This window comes from Marmota flaviventris, chromosome 7 (genome assembly GCF_047511675.1).
Source record: "Marmota flaviventris isolate mMarFla1 chromosome 7, mMarFla1.hap1, whole genome shotgun sequence".
Lineage (NCBI taxonomy): Eukaryota > Metazoa > Chordata > Mammalia > Rodentia > Sciuridae > Marmota > Marmota flaviventris.
The window spans coordinates 29729959-29755175 of NC_092504.1; the positions used below are offsets into that span (position 1 = coordinate 29729959).

At 40.5% G+C, this 25217-nt stretch overlaps 1 protein-coding gene across 1 annotated transcript in view; it reads left to right on the plus strand.

Annotated features, from left to right (window-relative positions):
- Window positions 1-2429: 2429 nt before the first annotated feature.
- Window positions 2430-25217, plus strand: part of Nwd2 (NACHT and WD repeat domain containing 2) — a 151894-nt gene continuing 129106 nt past the window's right edge. The window contains exon 1 of the mRNA XM_027941566.2: window positions 2430-2580. Coding sequence (XP_027797367.2) covers window positions 2430-2580 — 151 coding nt within the window. The remainder of the gene's footprint in view (window positions 2581-25217) is intronic.

Below are 25217 nucleotides of genomic sequence, written 5' to 3' on the forward strand. Positions count from 1 at the left end.
GCTAAACTTCCTCCTGTCTAGAACAGTTAATTAGGTTATAAAGGCTGCCAAAAATCCCAAAGTCATCTGAAGAAAATGCAACACTTTGAGATCTGAAACAAAGGTCAGAAGACACAGATATTAATCCCACTTTTAGAAGAGAGAAATAAGTGTGGGGATAGAGAAAAGAATTCAGGCAGGTCCTAAACAATCTGGCAACTTCTTATCAATCTTTTATAAACACTGTCCAGATCAGGCATAATGTGGTCCTAGCTCCTTTCCTCTGTAATAGATACTGTGTCTTCATAAAAGCTGATACTGTAATAGACACTATATATTCATAACTCATTCCAGAGCTCTCAGTCCATACCTATGGGACATCATGAGATCTCTAGATACCATTACTGCTGGAAAACAGACCCACCTGGGAATAATGAGTTTGGAATAGGGAAGAAGATAATTTGCTAAAATGAATTGATTGAATAAGTAGCTGACTATGTTCAGGGTTTCTTCATTAGTTGCATCAAATTATCACAAAGTAAGAACGGCTGTCTGTCCCCAGGTTCTCAGGCATAGAAAGGCAGCCTTAAAAACCTAGAGACCCAGTTCTTCCAAAGAGGTTACCCCAGAACGTGTGTTGGGTGTGGGTTGGGCTAACAAAATAAGCAGTAGTACATAGGACTTCACTGCCACCAGCAGGGCCCAGAGGAAGTGCAGGCCTGTAAGATGCCAGGGCCTGCCTAAAACAGGAGCCCTCAGGTGAGAAGCTAAAACGTGCAGCTGAGTTGTTGTTCCCCTCTACCCACCCACCCTGTCCCCAGTCTTGAAGATTTAACAAAAGCAGCTCTTTCTTTATAGAAGACAAGTGTTTCTGCCCAAGGCTCACAGTATGCAGGATTTCGAGGCCAGACTCCAATTGTTAAGGCTCCAAACACTTCCTTTTCTCTCCCACCACATCACAATCCCATTTTTATTATACAAGGCTTTCCTCCCTCTTCTAGTTCATGCATGATATCAGTGGGTACATTGTCCAGGGACCACTTTTGTATCTGGGTCTCTGTATATCTCATGTCACTTGGGACGTGGACCAGACCCCTCGCTGTCCACCTCCAGCCCAGACCAAAGGGCAGTCCGGTGTCTCCTGGATCAGAATCAGGTGCAGCGGACCTACCAGTTGTTCAGATCTGGGAAAGCAGCTGAAGCTCATACAGGAAACCGCGGCTTCAGGCCAACTCTGATTTCTCACACACCTGCCCAGTCTGCCACCACCTGCACTTTTACGTGCTCCAGGGCGGGGCGGCGGGATCCTGCGGCTCCCGGGAACCTGCAGCCGCCACCCAGGCCCAAGCGCGCACTGGACGGCTCGGGCTTCCAGCATCCTTGCTGCTGACCGGCCTTAAAGCTGGTAGGCGAGCGGAACGGCCTGAGAAAGTGCCGCGGTGGGAGCAGGAAGAATCCCTGGGAGCAACTGAGGTCTCCGGAAAGGTCCCCGTGGAGATCCGCGCCCAGAAGGGGTCCGCGACCACGCGGCGAGGAGCACGTGAGCATCGCAGCTTGGCTATAAAATCCCCCGCTCGGAGGAGCGTCGGGAGCGCGTGCCGCGGCAAAACGCGGCCACCTGAGCCAGCAGAGTCAAGGGGAAGGCGATCCTCTCCAGGACGTCCAAAGGTCTAGAGATTTGGTGCTGCGGACCCTCGAGGTCTGGTCTCGGGTGCGTGCATCGAACTTTGATGCTGGGCTCCCTGTATTCCTGCAAAGGCGCACAGATGCCCGCACGCGTAGATTCCCGAAAATACCCAGGGTTCGTTTGACCTTTAGGAGAGTTGGAGGGGGAATAACAGGACTCTCTGGCTGATTGATTTCTTGCCCTCCAGCAAGGAGGCAGCCTCCAGTACTAGCGTTTGTCCTCGCAAGAGCTCAGGAGGCCTCTGGGGAGCCCCGAGACAGCGCGTCCAAGACCCGGCCACCTTTTAAACTGTAGTTATTTCTGCGCTGCGCAAAAGGCGAGTTCCGACCAACTCGGGACACCTTTCCCTAAAGTTTGATCTGTTCTCTTCGCCCGCCCAATCCTCGCCGCCTGGCGGCCCCCTCCTCCCACGGAGGGCGCGGGTGGGGAGATGGCCGCTGGCTCTCCCCAGCGCAAACGGGCGCTGTGAGCGTAGCCGCCGCCACGCTGACCTCCAGCTCCCGCCGGCTGCTAAGCTGAGTCCTGGCAGCGAGAGAAGGCAGTCGCCCGGAGGGGCTGAAGGCGGCGACGACTGGGGCTCTAGGGTCTATATGGCCGCTCCCTGCGGGCGGGTGGTGTTTGCCACGGAGCTCGCCCACAGCGCCTCGGGCTCAGAGCCGCTCTGAGCCTCGCCGCCTGCGGACATCGACAAAGCCGCTTCCCGGAGCCTCGGGCAGGAACCCGAGGAGCAGGAGGTGGTGGCGGCCGTTCCTCCCAGAGGGCGATGTGGCCGGCCGGCGCGGGCACCAAGCTGCCCTGTCCCCGCGACTCTGCACTCCGGCGGGCGGCTTTCTCCGGAAACCTCACGGCCCTGCCTTCTCACCTAGTGCCCGCGGGCCGAAGCGTCCGGGTTTTCATCAGCGCCAACCCTGAAGGTAAGACTCTAGTTCGGGTTTGTAGCTCAGTCTGTCTGCGGGTCCACAGGCGGTAACCAAAGAGTGTGCGGTTGCACAGCCTGGTGCACTGAGCGTCCCCTGAGCTCCCTTCCTCCAGCCAAAGCTGTGGCAGCCCTGAGCGCGTGGGAATTTAATTCGAATTTTTTTTTTTTATCCTTTCACTCATCAGCTCCTCTGAAGACTTCTCTTAGAACACCTTTACTTTTCCCCGAGTCGAGCTAAGAAACATCCGAGACATTAGGGGGTGCCTTCAACACCACCCCTTACCCCTTTCTTTTAGCGGTTTCTTCTCCGAGGTTACCGCAAACGCAAATAGTAGCTGTTCTGGCTCTGGGCTCCGCGGCGGGTTCCTGAATGGGGGCTTTGCCACTTGTCCTGGCCGAGGAGAGGTAGGGTTGAGATTACTGGAAACTCGACTCTTGCTATACCTTGAGGGGCCGAGTAGACCCTTGTGAAAGGAAGGGCCTTGGAGGAGGGGACTAGAGTTCTGGGGTCCCAGGGCGGCTGGCTCCCAGCCCAGCGCCGGTTTCACCGTGGAATTCTCGGGATAAACTCATCTCCTCTTTTGAGTGCCTGGGCTTGGTGTTCTCAGGTGGACCCCGGCCTACTCAGTCATGTTCCTGATCAAGACTAATACCTGGTAGACGCTCAGTGAAAACTTGTTGATTTATTGCGTTCTCAATCAGCGGTTTATTGCCGGGTGGTCAGATCCCTGCTCAACACTACCTTTCAGTTCTCAGTGTTGAATGTTAATTTTGGTTGCAGTGGTGGGGCGGGCGGGAAGGACGCATTTGACTGGGACTGGATAAAACTGAAGGAGTTGCTCTTTTTTTTAGGAGGAAAAAAGTTTGATTATAAAAAGAGTTATCTGGACTCGGGTATGAGAGATTTCAAGAATTTAACCTTTTTGAAGCCGGGCATGGTGGTTCACTGCTGTAATCCCAAGCTACTCAGGAGGCTGAAGCAGGAAACCCTGTCTCAAAAAGGTCTGGGGATGTAGCTCAGTGGTAAAGCGCACCTGGAGTCAATCCCCACCACCGCAAAAACTAGGGGGGGCGGGTAACCTTTTATACTCTTCAGAAGCCTTGGGTCTTATAAAGTTAAAAAAAAAAATGTTTGCATTCAAACTACTGTTGGATGGGATCCTCATTTGAAAGCTCAAGTCTCTGTTGTGAAAAACATCCAAAGAGGACCAAGAAAAGTAACTTTCTGGAAAATAATAGCGCCCCTCCCCCCCAATAAAAAAGCACTATTGGAAGTTTCAAGTAAACTCATAATAAAGGAATGGGAAAGAATCGCATTGGTAACACTCATAATAGACTGTATTCTTTTAAGGGAGGCTGTGATGTCCTTTCATCAGTTTACAACTTCCTCTCACAGAACTTGGGGCTTTTGGTACACTTAAGGAATCATTCTATGTCAAATAGGTCTTCCAGGATTTTTACCTACATCTGGATTAAATACCCATGAAGATATGCAGGCTGATTTAGGAAAACCTGCAAGTTGTTTTCAGAGTTTTAAAATATTGCTAAAAATGTTTTTTTTTTTTTAAAGTGAGAGAATTATGTTAGAAAACATTTGTTCTTAAATTTTCAATTTTTCTTGAGCTTGAAAAAAATGTTTTTGTGGAGTGATTAAATCTGCTAATGTGAAGCCAGCCAAATCGTTGCATTTTTCTCTTAAACTGCTTCTAAAATAGTGAAAATTCTGTGAATACCAGTAGTTTTTTTTTGCTTAAAATATGAAATTTCTATGATTAAAATGATAATGGATTTGTATTGTTACATTAACTTTAAAAATTCAGTATTAAGCTTATTTTCCTTACCAGTCTTCTGATTCCTAGTTTCTTAAAATTAAAGCTTTAGCATACATCAATTCTAGGAAAGCAAACAGGAGGGATTACTGTTTTTTCTGGACAGCTTCAGTACTGATCGGAAAAGACCAAAAATGTGAAGCTTACCTGGGAAGTTTGAATAGGTGAAGGGCCTCACATTTTATCCACATAATCGAGCCAGGGGCATATTGAAGTAAAAAGACAGAGATGGGCATTTTTAATATTGTGAACATAAAGCCTTAAAATCTTTGTAAATGCTCCATCAGAGGCAGCACTTGCTGTAGGATCTTTATGGAAGCAATTTAGCAAGCAAGCAAATGGTCGTATATTGGTACGATCCAATATTAGATCCTTGGCCAATACTGAAGAGCCTCTCCCCTGTCAAATTAAGACAAAGGGCATTATCTCATGCTTCCCAATACAGGCAGAAATCCAATTTATGTTCTAAATAAAAGCTACTTTGTGTTGAAGCCACAGCAATACTTTCAGAATCAAGCAAGACTCTTCCTTAGACTGCTTTTAATAGATATTGCTTTACAAGGCTCATATAGAATTTCCCCATCTACAATGAAGGTGATACATGTCCTCGGAATGAAAAAATTAATTCCCAGTATAACAGCTCATTCAATATTTTAATTTTGATTTCTATCCTAAAACAGCCCTCTGAGTGTGGTGAACTTAGAGGTGTTTTCTCTGTCCTACAGATGACAAAACTAAGGCTGTATCAAGTCAAGCTGCTTTCCTGAATTAATATAGCAGGGTGAAATAGGGTAGAACCTGTAGAACCCTCAAAAACACCTGTCTTGGTGCTCTTTGGTCAGACCCTGTAAATATCTTACACCCACATGGGTAAGAGAACAAGCCAGATGTGGTGGATCAGTGCTGCCCAACATCTTCTGGCTGTCAGGCTGCAAGAGTATGAATAGCTGGAAAGGAACATGACTTCCTGACCGCATGTGCTCCCACTGAGAGGTAGCCATAGAGGCATTTAAGGAATTTTCAGAATGTGCTAAACTCTAATGGACATGTTCCTGTCCAAAAATATATTGGCATCTGACCAGTACTCACCACATGGAAGATGCTGAAGTCGGACCTGTGTGGGAGGCAATAGTATTTTCTCAGATTTGCTTAAATGGGTGGGCACTGGACTTCATCGAGTCCAACTTCCTATCCAACATGGGAATCCCATCGGTGGTACTTTTATTAATCCTTGGAGGTTATCTAGTCATTTAGCCACTTGCTGCCAGGATAGCACTTACACCTTCTTGGTGATATTAAATGATATTAAAATACATAAATTCTTTCATAGATAAAACTAAATTGTGAATGCAAATGGAGAAGAACTCTTCCTGTTGCTGGAGTTCTGAGGATCCTCCCCCCCTTCCCTATCTCTATTCTAAGCTAATTTTGAGTAAACTGTTAACACGGAAGAAAAAGTAAAATATTTTGCTTTTTGCCTGATAAACACTGGTGCTGGTCCATAATCCCTTATCTGTGAAGCCCTAGGTCAGATATGATTTTGGAACCCCCTCTCTCTCTTTCTAAGGAAAATTCTCATATAATTTTTAAAATGTAGGGGCTGGGTTAGTATCCTAGATCAAATATGTCTATAGGGAAACATGACTTCCCTGTGATCAGTGTTGTACAGAACATCCCATAATTCTAGAAATGCTTTTATTGATTTGATGGCATTAGTCACATGGCTATTATACGTTGACTGATATGACTAAGAATCTGAATATTGAATTTTAATTTTAATTAGTTTAAACTTGAATATGCATAGAACAACTAGTAGCCATCTATCAGTCAGCAAACCTCTAAGTGGATAAAGCTTGTAAGGGACTTCATGTCAGCTAAGGTCAGGTTTGGCTACCAGTTACTTCAGTGGCTTCAGGTTTTGCTGTCAGAAACCTCTCAAAGCTTTAGGGATTTTGGAATTACAGGTAAGTGGTATGGGCCTGCATTGAAGAGTGTGGTTTTAACTCCATGCCAGTGAGTTTACCAGTATTGAATCCCAGAATGACACAGAATCCCAGAAAACTTGGTCCTAGACTCTATCAGCAATGGTTAAGACACACACCATCTGCTCCTACCTGTGGACAGAGTCAGACCTTTTAGCTTCCAGATGTGGAGGAGCAAAGAAGAAAGGCAAGTTTCCTTGCACAACAGAAAGGCCTGAGCTATTGTGCTCAGATTTTCCTTTCACCTGTAGCCATCAGATGGAGTCACTTCTCCCCTGCGGAGTAGATGATGGCCTTGCCTGTCTGGTGCTCCTATACCAGCGCACCTTCCTGGCATCTGGAGAGAAAAATCCCCCAACATTTATCTTTATGCATTTTTCAGTCCACTCAGATTTCCGCATTCACATCTCTGAGAGTTATGCACTCTAGTCCCCAGTATTGATGACCAGATGTTCAGCCTGTTCCACAAGTTTCTTTTGTTAGCTTGACTTTGCATCTCCCAGACTCTTTCCTTGCCCTGAGGTCTCGTCAGGCTTGAACTCCATTTTGATGGAAGCCACAATGAAAATGACCTGTTTCCCCTTCATATGTATATGTGGATTTAGTGACTTCAACCAGCAGCCATTGGCTTCTGCTTAGGTTTCAGGTCTTTCTGCCTCTTGTCTAGGAATCTATCAATATTCTTGCCTCTCCTAATATCATAATTATTTCCATGAGTCCCTGATTTTTTTTTCATTGTCTTTGTAAGTATTCAAAAAAACAGCAAAATAATATATAGATATATATGTGTATTCACAGGGCCATTTTGATATCCCAAGAGTAGCTTTAAAAGTGGAATCATAAGAGAATATAACAAATTACTATTTATGGTAGGTGTGCATAGGACACTTACAATAAGTGAGTTCTAAAATTCTACTTGTTATATCTTTTAAGTCCTTAAGCAGACATTTACATAGGAGAAAGTATTAGACACAGGTGTAGGCTTTGGAACCAGTCTTCTTGGTTTTGATGCCTCGTGCCATTATTTAATGCAGTATTTCTTCAGCAAGTTGTTTAACCTCTTTGTTCTTGGGTTCCTGATTTGTGAAAGAGGACAATAGTAGCATCTGCCTCTCAGGGTAGTAAATAGATTCAGCTAATAGTTGTAAAATACTTAGAATAATGCTAGGCACATGGTAGGTATTAAATGTTTGCCTCTTGTAGCATGATCTTTATTTTCCATTAATATCCAGATACCATGTAGGAGTGTTAATGCAAACATAAATAAGGCATTTCTTACTATCCAGAAATGTAGTCTATGGAAGTATAACTGTTAGAACTCAGTAGTAAAACAAAACGCATTCTAGATCTTTCATAAATTTGGATGCCTCCTAAAATCACTGTAAGGATTGTAAGAACAAAAGTCGGACACCACTAGGTATTTAGGTCACACTGCAAATGCTGCCACCCAGAGGACAGGAAGCTGTATAAGCTGCTGCCAGTATCACAGTGCCCCTGGGTAATGGGCAGCTGGTATCCTCTACAAAACACATCTGCCGCAACCCACCTCGGCCACCACGACTAGTGGCAGAGGATTGTCTGGGTTCCCTTCCCTCCAGCCTTATGCCATTGCATCCCTTTGACAAAACCAGAATTGCATTTGGAACCTGGCAACAAGCAAGTCTAGGACTTTCTAGGCTTCCAGCCTCTGTACTGCCAAGGAAAAGTGGGTGGAAAGGGTAAAGGTTACTCCACATGGAAATGCAGCACCTTGTCCAGGAGGAAACGGGCACCATCACTCCTTCAGTCAGTGTTCATAAAGCACCATCTCTTTGCAGAATACACACACACACACTTGATACCCCAAGAACATCTTTAAAAAGTAAAAGTCTTAAAAAAGAATATACCAAGTTGAATTTTTTATGGTAAATGGTCACAGTTCCTAGAGCTTAGAATATAGCAATAAACAAAACAGACCAGGTCTCTGCTCTTAACAGAGTTTGCATAAATACACGCAATGAGTGTTGTGCTAAAGGTATGAGCAGAGCATTCAAGGAGCACCAAGGAGAATTACATAAGCCAGCTCCAAGGTTCAGAGGGAAGAGTTGGGAGGGTTCCCTCGATGAACAGAGCCAGGGTGTGGAAACCATTCTACCTGATAATCAAGTAGGCAAAGTGATGATGAGATCTCCACAGGGAACAGAAAAAAATACTGTCTTTATTATTCAGTAAACAACTTTTATTTCTGAATAAGAACAGAATGAATATCTTGAGATGACACTTAAAAGCATGACTTTGACCACACAGGCACACTATATCCAAATAGATTGTGGCTTTATGGTTTAATAAGCCAATAAAAGATCACCTGTGGATCTTTAAAATTGCTGTTACACCATAGGAATGATACCATTTGCCACTTCAAAAGCTTTCTTCAGGTTTCTATTTCATTTCTGTTTCAGTTACCCACTGCTTTATCAACCCACTTTAAAACTAAATGGCTCAAAACAATAATTTATCATTTCTCATAATTCTGTGGTTGGGAACGAGGCAAGGTTTGGCTGAGTGGCTCTTCAGTTCCACAGGATGTTGAATGGGATCACATGCTACACTGTTTGGCCAAACATATGCCTGATTGGTCCCTTCTTCACTCAGGCACTTCAGTGACTCTCCATGCAGTGTCTGTCTGTCTTTCTCTCCCCCTTACTCAACTTTTCTCTCATTTTTCAGGACTCCATTCCAAGATTCGTAGTATAGGATTTGGTTTTGTCCAAGAAAGGAAATGGTAGGTTCAAGGTGCAGAAAACTAGACCCCACTTCTTAATGTGAGGCAAGGTATATGCATACAGGGAAGGGAAGGATTCATGGTGGCCAGCTTTCAAAATTACCACCACAACTCCAAAGTCATGTTGATTAATTTCTTTGACCTTCCTTCTTCATAGTTAAACAAGATATGATGCAGAAAAAGCATATAATCTAATGGCCTGTGCACAGTAAGCTCTCAATAAGTGTTGATAATTCATTGTTATTACTACAGCATTGGAGAGAGCAGAAACTCAGTGAACAGAACCCTTTTTCTAGCAAGTTCCTAACTGGTTGAAAATTAGTGTCTAAAAACAGACCAAAGAGTTTGTAGATACAAGATCAAAATATCACCATTATTTATGGGAGATCATTTTATGCTTCCTAATACTAAATAGCAAAAGCCTATATTTTTCCATGTACTCACTAGCAGTGGAAACCTCCAAAGACACCATAAAACAGCCTGGAGGAAAGAGCAACCTGTGCTCTTTGGGGCATAGATCAATCCCCAAGGGCAAGGAGTGAGCTTTCCTGGTTTATTCTTCTAGGTTTTCCACTTCTGGGAAGGGTAAGTGAGGTGGTAAAGAGAGACCAATAAGACTCTTGGCTTCAGAAGAACCCTTTAGATAATGGAAGAAGATACCCTCCACTAACTAGATTACTCACTTATTTTTAACCTTTGTACACAAAGCCTTTCATTACTCAAGACATGTCATTTGAATTAGATGAATGTATTGAATAGTGCAAATTACATTGCAATAAGATATCTAACAGAAGACAATGAGCTCTAATGTATGAAAGATAATAACCTAGGGATTATATACAAATATCACAATCAGAATATTTTTGAAAGTAAGTACTTAGCATGGCCTCTGGAGCAGTCATTTTATGTCTCCAGAAATGAGTTGTTTAAACCACAAATTTTGGAGGTAGATTGATAGGCAGCAATAGATAACTGAAAACAAAGTAGGTTAAGAATTCACAAACACTTTTTTGTTTTTGTTTTGTTGTACCAGATATTGAACCCAGGGGTGCTTAACCACTGAGCAATATCCCTGGCCCTTTTTTAAAAAACTTTGAGACAAGGTCTTACTAAGTTGCAGAGGCTGGCTTTGAACTTGGGATACTCCTGTCTCAGCCCCCCAAGTCACTGGGATTGCAGGTGTGTACCACCATGCCTGGCTCACAAACACTTTTTAAAAACAGCAGAGGGGCAAAGTCCTACGGAGCAACAGGAAGTAATTGAATTTGATAAAGTAAGCCTAAATTGCATTCTTGTAAATCAGATTGGGCATATCAACATTTGTTGAAATACTAAAAGTAATACATTTTGTTTAGAATTCCTGGCAAGAACTGATCAAACAATATGTATTTTACTGAGACAGTAAGAAACATCAAGTAACCAACTTTAACACTCCTAATATTTCATGGATTCAAATTCAAAGCATAGACAGAGGAGCTGTACTACAAGTATTCAGACATTGAAGACTGTTTATAAACTTAGACCAGGTATAATAAACTAGCCAGGCTCTTTTCAACTCAAAATCTTCTTTTAAATGTTGCTACTAGGGCTGGCGCTATAGCTCAATGGCAGAGCACTTGCCCAACACATGTGAGGCTCTGGGTTTGATCCTTAGCTCAGGTTACCATGGTGCCCAGGAAGTGGGAACAGCATTATTGCACATGGCGTAAGGTGTGCTTCCAACTATGTCAGAGGATGATGCAGGGACTGGACAATAAGAAGCATTATTCAGTACAAATGAGGAATTTAGAACAATACTTGAAAGATGAGAAACATAGTTGAAGCCAAGATGTTCCAGATGGAAAGAATAATATATGTCCTGGAGTCAGATATTAGTAGCAGCTTCCTGGAAAACTTTGTAGAGATGGATGTGGGGCCAAGTTCAAGTTTGGTGGAAAGGAGATCAGTCTTTAGTAAAGTCTGTTGTGTATGAGGAATGGTATTTGTCTTGATTTGTGCAGTGTGCTTGTGACTACAAACATTGTGGTATAGAAGGTGGAGTGGTGGGAGTAGCAGAGAAGGAGAAGTCTTATTTCATTTGGCCAAAGCAGAGAGGACAAATCAAAATACAATGGAAATTTTTGCCCTGAAACTAACTGCTAAGAAATTTCATTGCTTACATGACAGAACTGGTAGAATCACAGCTTCTTAAAGGTAGAAGAATTGAAACTATTAAAGGGACTGGAAATCCGCTTGTGTCAAGTAGTACCTGCGTGCCAGTTCGTTGCTAAGCAAAGAGTAACTTCAGCAAAGGATCACACTCAGTCAATGACATTTTATAAAACTTTAATTAAAATGAAAATTCAGGAATTACTAAGGTCATTGTATGATAAGCGGAGAAACTTAGCCAAAGATATAAAATGATTTTTTTTAAAAAAAATTGTTAAGAGCATTGGAAAAAAGACATGAAAATAACTCCTTTTAAAGCACAGGTTCTCCATTCATAGGTCTAAATAATCTGTTGTTTTAGGCCATTTTCTGTTGCTATAATAATAAATATGGTTTATATATGAGGTGTCCGCCAAAAGCTTATGAGAGAGACAATGAAAGAATGTTCAGAGGTGAAATGATTGGGTTCTGAGAACCTTGACCATGAATATGGATTAACTATGTGGTAACTGCAGGAAGGTAGGGTGTGGCAGGAGAAAGTAGGTCCCTGGGGGTCTGACTTTGGGGTTTATATTTTGTCCCTTGTGAGCATAGCTTCCTCATTGCCATGTCCTAAACTGCTTTCCTTTGCCATGTCCTTTCAACACCTTACAAGGTGTTGGTCTGCCTCACCTTGGGCCCAGAGCTATGGAGTGGACCAACCAATGGAACCTCTGAAACTATGAGCCAAAATAAAGTTTTCCTCCTCTCCATTGTTCTTGTCAGGTCTTTTGGTCATAGTGATGAACAAAAACTGACTAAAACAACATACTCAAGCCTGGTAATTGGGAAGGAAAGGAGGTTTATTTAACTTGCAGTTCTGAAGACTCGGGAGCATAGCACCAGCATCTGCTTGGCTCTGGTGAGGATCTCCTGGCTGCATCATACGTAGCTGATCTCATCATGGCAGCAGCTTGCATGGGAGGGAGAGATGACAGGCAAAATAGGAAGCCAGAGAGAAGCAAGGGTCAGGCCTGATCTCTTATACCAACTTGTTCTCATGGGAACTACATTAATCTGCTGTGAGGGTGGATCCCAACCTCACACTAGACCCCACCTCCTAAAGGTTCTGCCATCTCTCAACCTCACCAACCTTCCAATGCATTAACCTCTGGGGGACATGCTCAGACCATATCCAAACCACAGCATCTTTATACAGAAGCATATTGCAATAACAATATAAGGAATATGTAGGTAAATGGAAAAAAGATTCAGACCTTTTCTCCTCTAAGAAGTTACCATTTGGATATTAATCTTTAAAGTAATGGGAGATGAGAGCTTCACAGTCTAAGAAAATCACTGCTGAATAAGAAATCTTAAGGAGTTAAGAGTTTTGTCACATGATTCTCAACGTTTTGTGTACTCCTTCCATGACTTCTTTTGAATTTTGTCCAAGAGAATACAGAAATGACATAGCATCATTTTGGGGGGTAGGCTTTTAGAAGTTGGCCACTTTTACTTTCTGTATTTATAAATAATTGTTCTTAGAATCTGGCCACACTTTGGAGAGACCCCTCTGGAGAGGTGCCCAGAGCTAGCACCACGTTGCCCACAGGGAGAATGAACTGTCTTGGAAGTGGACCTCCACCCCCAGGTGAGCTGTCCTGTTGACTGATTCTGCATGATGCATAGACTGGCTTCCTACCAAACTCAATCCAAATTGCAGGTTCAAGGGGACAATCGTGGTAGTGATGTTAAACCACTGATTTTAGTTTGTCATACAATTAAATAAATAAAATTGGCAAGATAAAACAAATTTACTGTAATGTGTACTAGTTTAGAAAAAAGAATTTGGGGGTGAGATCCAGGTTTCCATCCCAAGATTTGTTGTAAACTTGAATAAGGTATTTGGTCTCTTCCAGTTTCATTTCTCTTCTGAAAATTAGGGCACTCCTCCCATTAAAAGGTGAGGCCCATGACTTCTCCTCATAAGGTTATTGTGAAAAAGAAAGAAAATACTGTATGCAGCACCTAAAACAATGACTGAAAGATAGCCAGGACTCAAACATTATATGTAAGGCTGGGCATGGTGAGGCATGCCTATGATCCAGAGCTGAGGCAGGAGATACCCAGACACAGCAGCTCAGTGAAACCCTGTCTCAAAATAAAAAGAGGTGAGGATGTAGCTCAGTGGTTGAGTGCTCCTGGGTTCAGTCTTCAATGTCCCGTCACCAAAACAAGATAGGAATTTGTTAATAGCCCTTGAAGATAAGTTTTAAGGACTACGACTACCATGTCTTGAGAATTACTTGAAAAAAAATTTCTTTTTTAATCATAGCATGAAAGGGTTCATTTTCCCATTGTGCTTCCTATGTAGTTATGCATGTTCTCAGAGGAAACTAGATAAAACCACTATATTTTTAAAATATTGGCTTAAAGCATAAATATGAAATCAGCCTAAGCTACAAGGTATTAAATTAGTAAGTTACATCTCTAAAAGAGAAGAGACCACTAACTCATTAAAAAAATATATATTATCTGGCCAAGAAAAAAAAAAAAACCTCTTTTTGAAGTGATAGGTTGCAAGCAGTTCAATAAAGTAAAGCAGAGTTCAATAAAGGGACATTCAAAGAGAATAAAAAGTATTTCCTCCTTTTTAATGTAAAATGTGCTAAACTCTTATATCAGAAGGTATGATTTCTTTCTTTCACACATGAAGAATTCATTTAATGTTGCTTTAAGTCTGCACAAGGGTGCATAAATTCCATTTCTCTAGTATCTGTTCATCTTTTAGACTTTAATACACTTTCCTGGCCATACATATTTCAAAGAGCATGTGGTATCCAAGTTTTATGTAGAAAGTTTAAAAAAAAAAAAGAATATCCACAATTGTATAGGAGTTTCAATGAAAGTCTCATGTATTATTGAAAAACTGTTCCAATTGGTTACTATAGTAGAATGACCCAGCTAATTCTTAATGTAAATTGATTATTCTTATCATATGCTGTACTGATTTTTCAAAAATATTTTAGATGATAATGAACCTTTATTTTGTCCATTTATTTATATATGGAGCTGAGACTTGAACCCAGTGCTCACACATGCTAGGCAAGCGCTGTACCGCTGAGCCATAACCCCAGCCCTGTGCTGTTTTTTATAAGCCCAGATTATAGTGACAAAAGAGCACAGTGTTCCCATTGTTGTGGATGTTTGGGAATGGAGGAGGTGGTTGTGTTCTTGGGATAGTCGGATGATAATTTGAATCTGGAGAGGTCACCAGTCACTTGTTCACTGATTCTGCCTTACAAATCTGAGAGGAGAACAGCATGAGGGAGAAGCCATGGTTTCAAGGAATTTTTCAAAGAGAAATGGCTTCACTTGGATCTTGGTGCTACTTGAAAAGGCCTAGAAATTAAAGTAGTCCAGCCCCTCTGGGAGCAGAGGGAGAATGCTCAGTGTGAGCAGGCTGAAGATGCCCCTGGACCTGCTCTCCCATACAAATCCAGGGTGCTTATCTAAAGAAAAGGAAACTTGGGGCTTAGCCAAATGCTTTAGTTTTATACAGAGAGTTTAAACATAATTTAATGCTCATTCATTGACTTTATAGTCATTGTACAATCTTTTTGTTTGTTTTTCCATACCTTTTCCTGGTTGGAAAATTAGTCTATCTTCATTGTGTCAAAGGGAGAAAAGGATTTTTCTCTTGTGGGTATCACGAGAAGGACTACAGTCCCAGCGCATGCTCTGGAGGCAGCTGTGGTGGGTAGGCTCAGGGGTCCTTGGCAACACTCTGCTGACCCCGAAATGTGTGTGTAAATTTCTTTTGCCAGCACCATATGTGCAGAATTCCAGGGCACGAGTTTCATTTGATACAGAGCATCTTTAATCATAGCATCAGAATTCTAGGTTTATCAGCTATGTGACCTGATGAGGCAGGTTCTAGAACCTTGAGTTTCAATCTTCCCATGTGTCAAAAACAACACTGCATGTTTATTTTCTGGAGCTCTGAGGACTGAATTCTGATTAGTGTATGTGAACCCTACATAAAAGCAAAGCATTGTTCTTTGCTTGAAAATCTCCCAAATATGGGCTGGGCTAGTGATTCAGTAGCAGAGTGCTTGCCTAGCATGAGTGAGGCACTGGGTTTGATCCTTAGCACCACATAAAAATAAATAAAAAATAAAGATACATCAACAACTAAAAAATATTTTTAAAAATCTCCCAAATATTTAAGTCTAAAATTGCCCAATAAGCCAATATTAAGTAATTAGGTTACATTATAAATAACTAAATTTGCACAAAAAATATACTTAGAAATACCTGCTGAATTTTTAGAAGACTTTAGAGAAAGTGAAGAGGAGGTAAAGGGAGAAAGTGTCCTTCCCCTGATCTGATTCCTAGGCATTCCTGCACACCCTCATACCACCAGGGCCAACTCTGGTTCACAAATGTCATCCCCAAACTCTTCATACTGGTATGGCTCCATGTCTCCCTTTGTCTCATGCTGATAGCGCCTCACCCAGGGGATAGCTGGTATTCCAACAGATAATCATAGAGACATAGCCTGAGTGTCCCTACCCTGAAGGTCAGAGTTCCCAGCCAGCCCCATTCCATCAGTGTAGTAGCTGCCTGTTTTCTGCTTAGACCCCGGACAGGGAGAAAGTAGAAAGAGAGCAATACCTTGTACCATCCAAAAGAATTGGAAGGAGGATGAGTGTCTGTGAACCTAGAAAATAGGAGTAAAGTCTTGAAATCCATGCAGTTCTCAGAAAAACAATAAGAAAGCAAATATTAGTTGTTGTAGTCTAAGAGCAGACTGATTAGGAACCTTTTGACTCTTAGTAATATGAGTTTTATGGAAAGTTTCATGTGTATTCCATTTTAACCGCATATAACCAGGCTTGGGTAACAACCACTTGGAAGTTGGAGCAAAGGGCATAAATTCTTCTAGAGAGCTTTCCCCTTGTATCCTAATAGCATGGGAACATGGCATATCACTGTCTTATCACAAGGTCATAAAGAGGCTTGAATAACTTCCGGTTTGGATGGTACTCTGCAACCACAGGCATTCTCTCTGAAATTCTTTTTCCTCACCTGAAAAATGAGGTGGGTGGAAAAACATGATCTCTGGGGCCTCTGAGGGCTGCAATATTATGTTATTCCATCTCTCCAAAACTCCCCAATAGTGACATTTGTTTCATCAAGAGGAAGTAGGGGGTCTGGCTCTTTTTCCTAACTGTGAGCGTGTCTACTTCATTGTCTGAAAAATCATATCACCAGTCATTTCCTGCCTCAGAAGTTTATTATGATAGCAGATGGGAAAGCCCTGTGGAACCTGCAGCCTAACAAGAGACAGATCATGAGGAACATCTCCAGGACAAAGAAACACCTTCCCAACTGTTCCTAATTAAACCTGGAAAGTACAAGTAGGTCAGAATAAACACATAAGACCCCCTCTTTAACCCTACAAATGAGACTTTCAGTTAGTTATTTTTTTAATGGGGTTTGGAGTAAGGTAGTTAAATATGAAGTCCTGGAGAGAAGGTTTTGGATCTCTTCCCTGCATTGTGTTCTGGAATCCAGTGTGGGTACAGGTACAACACAAGACACACGGACTAGAGAATAATCAAGATTAAAAGTTCAGACTCAGGTTAGGGGGGGTTGGGACCTTGCTCTGTGCCATTTTCTTATTTGTTGCCTTAAGTAACTTAATTTGTCAAATTGACAATTCCGTATCTCAAATTGAAAATATCATAGGATTCTTATGAGGCTCAAATGATTTAAAGCTTGTGAGATATTTTATACATGCCTACAACAAAAAGCTTTCATTCAGCATTAACTAGAATTATCACCATTATTGTTATTAGCTGCATTATCTCCTTACCTAGGAGAAGCTAACAGCTCATAAAGAAAAGTCATAGAGCCTGGCCCAACCAACTGGCATTACTTCAAAACCCACTGCTAGTGGTATGTTTGTGGCCCACTCAGTAGGAGAGGGAGAGATGTGTATATGACATGATGATACAGTTAGGAAACATTTAAGTTGTTTATGTTGTGCCAGAATGTTTATTTCCAGCTGTCTTTCAAGGTTGACATCTTACATGGCCATATTTATTTTAACTTTTTTTTTTCAAAATGCTTTTGAAAAATGATCACCAGAAGTAAGCAGACTTTTCCCCCCCATAAAAAGTAGTTTCTTTTTTTTTTTTTTTTAAACTTCACAGTTAGGCCCCATTTTTAATCAGATTCACAAGAGTAGTTCTACAAATGTTGAGGTTTTCTATATGCAAGATACTTTTTTCTACACATTAGGGTGACCATAGTTCACAAAAATTCATTGTGTTTTAAAACAACTACATGAGAGGCTAAAGGTTCACAGGGCAATGAAAGGATAAATGTTTGAATAGGTGGAAATGATTGGATCGTAACCACCATGACCCAAATTTGAGCATTACAGTTTATATTTCTGTATCAAATCATCACTCTGTGCCCCAAAATAATGTTTGACTTTTTAAAAGATACTATTTAAAGCCCTGATCATATAGAATTTAACTCTATCAAGTAACTATGCTCAAAGTATATTTAAATAACTTACTAAACAAATACACACAAAACCTCTACCCTTATAATGCATACATCCTGATGAGGGACCATAATGTAAATATATAAATAAAATTAATTATGTTATCTGTAAAGTTCATGGAAGTAATGATAGGAATGTGAAGAAAGATGAAGCAAGGTAGGACAGAGTAATGGGCAGCTACTCTCTCCCAGTTAGTAGATCGTCTGAGAAGGTCTGTCTGACAGTATTTGGAAAGAGAGTAGCAGTGAAGAAGGGAACCAGGCAGATATATGGATGATAAACTTTTCCACCAAAGGCAATAGTGAAGGACCTGTGGCAGAGTATGTCTAGGGTGTTCAAGGACCAGCAAGGACAGCATTGTGAAGAGTAAGTGGAGATGAGGGTGATTCTCAAAGTCACTTAATACCCCTGTCCGGCAGACAATAGTCATCCAGAACAGGTGACATCTATGAATATCCAGTAAGGTATCTGTATATGTCTTCCAAATATCAGGGGTGATAAGAAATTGGGTCAGGCATCTTGTGGAAGTCATATCATGAGGGACCAACATGTTATCTCATCAGAATTATTAATCTTAGCTCCAGAAGCCAACTTTACCTACAAAGGATAAGAATTTTCCCTATTTACTTATTTAGGGAGTATATTCACTTGTTGATTCAACTCAGTTTTAAAAGTCATTCTAAGAAAATATTCCATAATGGTTGTAACAATTTATACCAATAATGAGAAAAGTTTCCCTTTTATCCACACCCTCATTTGTTGTCTCTTGTCTTTTTGATAATAGCCATCCTAACAGATGTGCGGTGGTATATCATTGTGGGTATTGATTTGTATTTCCCTGATTAACAAGTCATGTTGCGAAAGAGGATAGACAATACTCACTGGAAGTATAGGTTCTGGTAGGTTTGCTAAATCTTGTCTACCTCCTTACACACCCCCAGCACACACACCAGAAATTCACTGGTTCATTCAGTGGTAGGGTGGTAAGATATGGAGACTAACCTGCATCTCACCAGTTATCCAAGTTCCAAGGAACTAACATGGAATTGAACAAGATACATAGTATTTGGATATTTAGAGATAGACTCATAAAAAGGGGAAAAGGACACCAATTCACATGTGACCTGATTATACAGGAAATCCTCTCTGATCTGGCATGGGGTAGAGTTAATCTTGATGTCTAAGGGCTAGAAAATGGCACAGGATACTTTTTGGTATAGCTCCAGGATTCCCTGCTACATCCTCTAACCAAATCTCTAGGAAATTGTTAAAAATTATTTGAGAGGGGAAACTAAAACAACAATTTGGAAGCCCATTATGAAGTTCATGGGACAAGAACCTCCAGCACTATGACGTCTCAGTAGCAGCAATAAGATTCCAACATCAGAGTCCTAGGTGAATGTCACCTGGGGAATCTTGCAACATAGCAGTAGAAACTTTGTTGTGACCCCCATCAGGGACCACAGTGGGTACATGGTACAGCTGATAAGCTCCTGGGGCATTTTGTGTATAGTAGAACCTATCATTGCAGGAGAAGATGTAATGGCCAATAAGGGGACATGTAAGTCACATATTTCATTGCAGAAACACTATTGCATAGCCAAAGCTGTCCAGCACTCTCCAGTCTGGTCTGGCAGCTCAGGGAGCATGTGTTACACAAGCTTTCAAAGAGTCATCAATAGCAAAGCTCGTGTTTGGGTTGGCACTGGATCAGAGAGGGTTACTTCCAGTATCTGGGCTCCCACTTTGTAGCAGTGAAATTTCTTTCTTAACATCTCCGAGCCTTGTTTTCTTCATCTTTAAAATTGGGCTTTGAACAGTATTTGACTTTTAAGGTTCCTATGAGGATTAGTGAGATATGGAAAGCAAGTAGCCCTATGACTGGCACATAATTGATACATTAATGCCACTTGTTAATGATGATTCAAAGTGGAAATAGAATTACTGAGTAAGTGGGAGGGAGGGAGAAACAGGGTGCAAGAGGGGGAAGGGAAGGATAGCAGAGAGAAGGAAAAATATCTAGTCCTTATAAATTTTAATAGAGAAATGTCTTAAGTAGATGATAGATTGGAATAGGCCCTGAATTATTTTTTAAAAAAGAAATGAAATTATTGTAGCCATAGAGCTTTAAGTGATTGTCAGAATCATTTGAATATATTGCCTTTATTCCTATTTACTGAGTTCCTGTAAACAGAGATAAATACTACTTTCTAGTCATCCTTGAACCGAGATTGCAATTAAAGAGAGTTCTAGGACTGTGTTTGGTGGTTATTAAGATGGAGATTACAGAAAAGGACACCAAGGCAGTTAATAACTGCTCCATTTATTTCAGATTGGACCAGCCAACCTATTCAAACCCAAGGAGATTGAGGACCCAACCTCATTCAATCTATCCATTCCCAATTTGAACAGATAACTGTCAGCTTAATTTAATGCCTGGATGAATTCAGATGGATGGGTGATTTTTAAAAATCAGACCCTTCCTACATAATAGGAAGACGTGAAGAATTTGAGTGGATTGCTGAAGGTTAAATAACAATGAGCTTCACGTGTCCTTAACTTTTCAGAGAGCTTGCTTTACTTTCAGTGGGAATATGAGCTTAGTAATGTCTCTCCCTTATGTAAAATATTTCTCTATCGACTTCCTCCTATAGTTGTTTTGTGTCAATTTGATTTTTTTATATAATTAACTGACCTTTTTCCTAAATAGCCCATTTTGTGTAGCCACTACACTTGCTGTGCTGGAGATTTTAGCCCAAGGAGGTTGAATATATTTATATCTGGATATGTCCATATGTCAAACAGATATTTCAATCTGGATTTGAAAGCTGTTAAGGCACTATGAAATTCCATGCTCCATGAAATCGAATAAAAACAAATGCTGTTGACATATCACCAGACATTTTCAAAAGATCAAAAGTAAAATGTAAAAAATGAGACTTTATTCTATAGCATATAAAATTAAAAGCAAAACAGAATCTGGTCTTTTTTCACCAGAATAGTTGTAGTCTGTGTACACAGGTAAATACATAGTTTCCTGTTTAAGTTGTAAAAAGATTGATCATATTTATGTTAATGGTGTGTTTTAAAAATATTTTATCAACATAATTTCATTTTCTAATCAAAGTGACATCAACATAAATAAAATATAGACTGTTTGCCTTTGGCATAGTTTTTTGCTATGCAATTATCAGGATATGCTGGTGAAGAGCTTGCTGCAGAAAGAATAAGACACAATGAACACAAAGAAGGGCTTTCAGCCTTAAATGCTTAAAATTGTCATACATTTCAATAACTACTAAAACAGAGCATGTATTGTCTCCCAAGCCCAACAACAGCCTATTCTGTGAATTGATTGAAAATTCTTCTACCCTTCCACCAAAAATTGGAGTACTTTGTGACAATAATGACAACAGTAATAATTATTGGGGAGGAAAGAAACTGAAGATTCTTTTCCAGATATGAAATGATACACGATCATATCACGTAACAGGGAAATGTTCTTTGAGATGTCTTATTCAACAATTTTGTGATCATGTGAACATCATAGAATGCGATTAACACAAACTGAGATGATGACATTACTTGGCCCTGTAATCTTGTGGAACCACCGTCATATCTGCAGGCCATCAATGGCTGAAACTTTGTTGCATTTTAAAGGACTCAGTATAATGAAACAAAGCAAAATGTGATCAATGTCATGAAAGGTCAACAGAGAAGATGGTGTAATTAATGATGACATAAATTAAGAAGAATATACAATGTAATAGTTTGAGAAGGTGTTTGTGGTGATGAAATCGCTGAAGTTGGGAAATATATAAAGAAAACGGGTTTATTTAGCTTATGATTTGGGAACTTAAAAATAGCATTATGCTGGCTCTGGCGAGGGCCCTTCTACCTGCATCGCGTCATGGTAGATGGCATCATGGTGGGAGCATATGGGGAAGGGAGAGATCACATTGTGTAATAGGAAGCCATAGCATGAAGAGAAGACTCTTTCATAATTCATTCTTATAAGAATTAACTAGGGATCCTATGGGAACTACCTTATCCCTTCCAAGAGCAGTGCTTGATGACCTCCATTAGGCCCTACCTCTTAAAATTTCCACCACCTGTTAACATTGTCACATTGGGGACCAAGCAAAAGCTTCCAAAATATGAAAATAGACAGAACACATCCAGACCACAGTGGTCATTATGTGGCACATGACTTCACTTCTAGTAGAATGACCTGCAGTGAACCACTCAGTAAGATTCAATGGAGCCAACTCAGCACACAAAGTAAAAATACACAAAAGTAAGAAATGTGAGATTTATACCCAGTAGCTTACAATGTAGTTACTGAGGTCGACATTTGAAAGATGAGAAGCAAATGAACAATGAAGCATTCGCATTATTTTCTGTTGCTTCTGGAACAAACATCATATTTATATGTTAATAGTGATCATAAGAAGTCTGCCCTTAGATTCAGTAGGCTAATGTGAAGATGATGACAGGCCTGCATTCTCCCTGGACACTCTAGAAAAGAACCTGTTTCTTCAACTTTTCTACCTTCTAGACTCTACCTGCCTTTCTGAGCTCATGGCCACTTCCTCCATTGAAAGCCAGTAAGTAGCAGAGCATCCTTCACACTGTCTCTGACCCCACTGTCACATCTCTGGTCCTGCTTTCATGGTCACATTTGCTGCTCTCCGATCCTTTTTCTTCACTGTTACAAGAACCTTTGTGATTACCTTGGATATTCCCAGATAATCCAGTCTGGTTTCCCCATCCCAATATTCTTAGCTTAATCCCATCTGCATAGCCCCCTTTTCCATGTTATGTAACATTCCCAGGTTCCAGAGATGAAGTTGAGGGTTTTTGTTTTGTTTTGTTTTTTAAGTTGAGGCTTTTTTCCTTTTTGAAAGGAAAAAAAAAAAAATTTCATTGTAGCTAATTTAGCTTACCACAATATTGGAGCCTTTATGAAAACAAAAATCTTTACAGCCTTGAACCTGTGATTCTGTAATGTCACAGTCTTCCTCTTCAGTTCTCTACCAGACCTCTGAGATCATTCTTTTGGGTACAATTCTGCCCTTTCCCTCCTCTATGTCTTTGTTCAGGAATCCTCCTCACTTTTCAGAATCCTACCCCTCCCTCAAGGCCAATCTCAAAGGATGTGTTCTGCATTCATTGATTCAGATTTTCTCAAAATAGCCTAGACACTTAGGTTGCAAGTGTCAAAAACCTGCATTCAAATATGGTGAAACAAGAACTGGCAACCCTATTACCACAATTGACCAAATTGTGACAGGGCAGGGATGAATGCAGCCTCAGAAACGTCTATGGTCAGAAGCTTGAATAGGATCAGAATTATCTATTTTTGCTTCTTTATGAATGCCTATTTGGTGCTCTTAGACCAGCTCTTCTGACTTTGGTGGACATGTATGCAACCAGAGGTTACTTCAGGCTCACGATTTTACAGCTTTTAAACAAAGAGAAAGACTCTCTCTTTCAAAGTTTGAAAACACTTCTAAGACATGTCCAAGTACTGTGGCCAGATGATCACTATTGAAATAAAAACAGGAAAATGGGAAGGTTTTTTTTGTTTGTTTTTTGTTTTGTTGTTGTTTTTTTTTTTTTGTAACAGAAAAGGGAAGAAGTGATAGGTTAAAAAAAATTCATTATAGCTACCAGCAAGCATGCCTTCTCAAACAATTACATTGTATATTCTTCTTAATTTATGACGTCATTAATTTCACCATCTTCTCCGTTTTCCTTTCATGACATTGATCACATTTTGCTTTTTTTCATTATACTGAGTCCTTTTTTATAAAAAAAAAAAGTGCTTATCTTTCTCATTTTCACCTTCTCCCTCCCCACCAGCACCCAGTACTGTGCAATATTGATATTAAGTGTACAGTAAATGTGTTAAATTGGGTTGAAAATATATTTTAGCTCAAGAGATATCTCAAGGCAGCTCAAGGTTAATTAAAGTAAGTGTTAAAAATTCAAAGAAATTAAGTGCACTGTGAAGTTTAATAACTTGAAAATTTTTTATAGCTTACACTAGGTCTTGAAAGATGAGTAGAATTTATGTAGAAAAAGACAGCAAAGATAATGGGGTATTACAAAATTCATGTGATGATAGGGAAATATAAATAATCAGGAAACTATAGTGTAGGTAGAAAACACTGCTTTCATTCTGGGACTTCTTCCATGACTGTTTCTAGAAGTCATAAATATTTCATGTTCATATTAATTAGAAATTGTCGTAGCAGGATAGCAATTTTTCTGTATCTTGCAATGATTCATTCATTCACTGAATTACTTATTGGGTGCTTACTATGATTATTTATGCAAATTCAGGGATGTGACTCATATTAAGGAACTAACTGATTCAAAGAGGTAAATGAGCCAAGGGAAGAGATTACTGAGGAGGAATTGGAGAAAAAGCAGTGCCAATCCTAGCCACCTCAGCTCCACCAGAGTCCATCACTTTGAAGACTTTATAAGGACCTGTCAAGTCACAAAGAGTATCTTTCACCTAATGCCAACATTGAAGGGCTGTATACATTTTTGATGTGTTTCTTTCCCAAAAAAAGATAGTATCTTTTTGACAAGGCTATAACCCTTGAATTGAGAGCTTCATCCAAGAATGCAGTTGGATACAATTTACAGTGAAATTATAGGCTGTAAATTTAAAATAATTAAAATTCTGTGGCCAGAATCCTGAAATGCTTTCTGGCTGTAATGTGTTCTTTAAAACAAACAAAAATGTGAATACTTGCCATGTGCCAGGAATTACTATTACAACACTATTAATAGCATTACAATATTATTATAAACAATAATGGGCACAGTCATAGCAATATTTAATGACTCTTCCCCCTGGCAGCTTACTGTCTGATGAGGGAGGCAAACACAGAAACAGGAAATTTCAGTTGGATGTCATTAGAATTTTGGTTTTGGAGAACCACCCTCCTGTTTCCAGTCCTCATTCTTCAAACCTAATCCACTCCTTCTCCACTGCCACCCTGACCTGCTGCTGCTTCTGGGCCTGTCTTATTTCCTATAGGAATCTCTTTACAGGAAAGATGACTGTGTGTTGAAAAAAATCCCTGCACTTCTTTTCAAGCCAGAAACATCTAGACACCCTTCTCACCTGTTAAATGAAGACAGAGCGCAAGAGTGAGATGCTAAACCTTCCATAATTTGGCACTGTCCTCCCAGCTGGCTGACTTAGCATCCTACCAGCTAGCTGATTTCTTCCTTGTATCATGTCTTCATATATTCCTCCATACTAAACCTTTGTGTGTCTTTTCCCCTCTCCTGTTCTTCTTTTTGTCAATTACTCAGCAAAACCTGTGA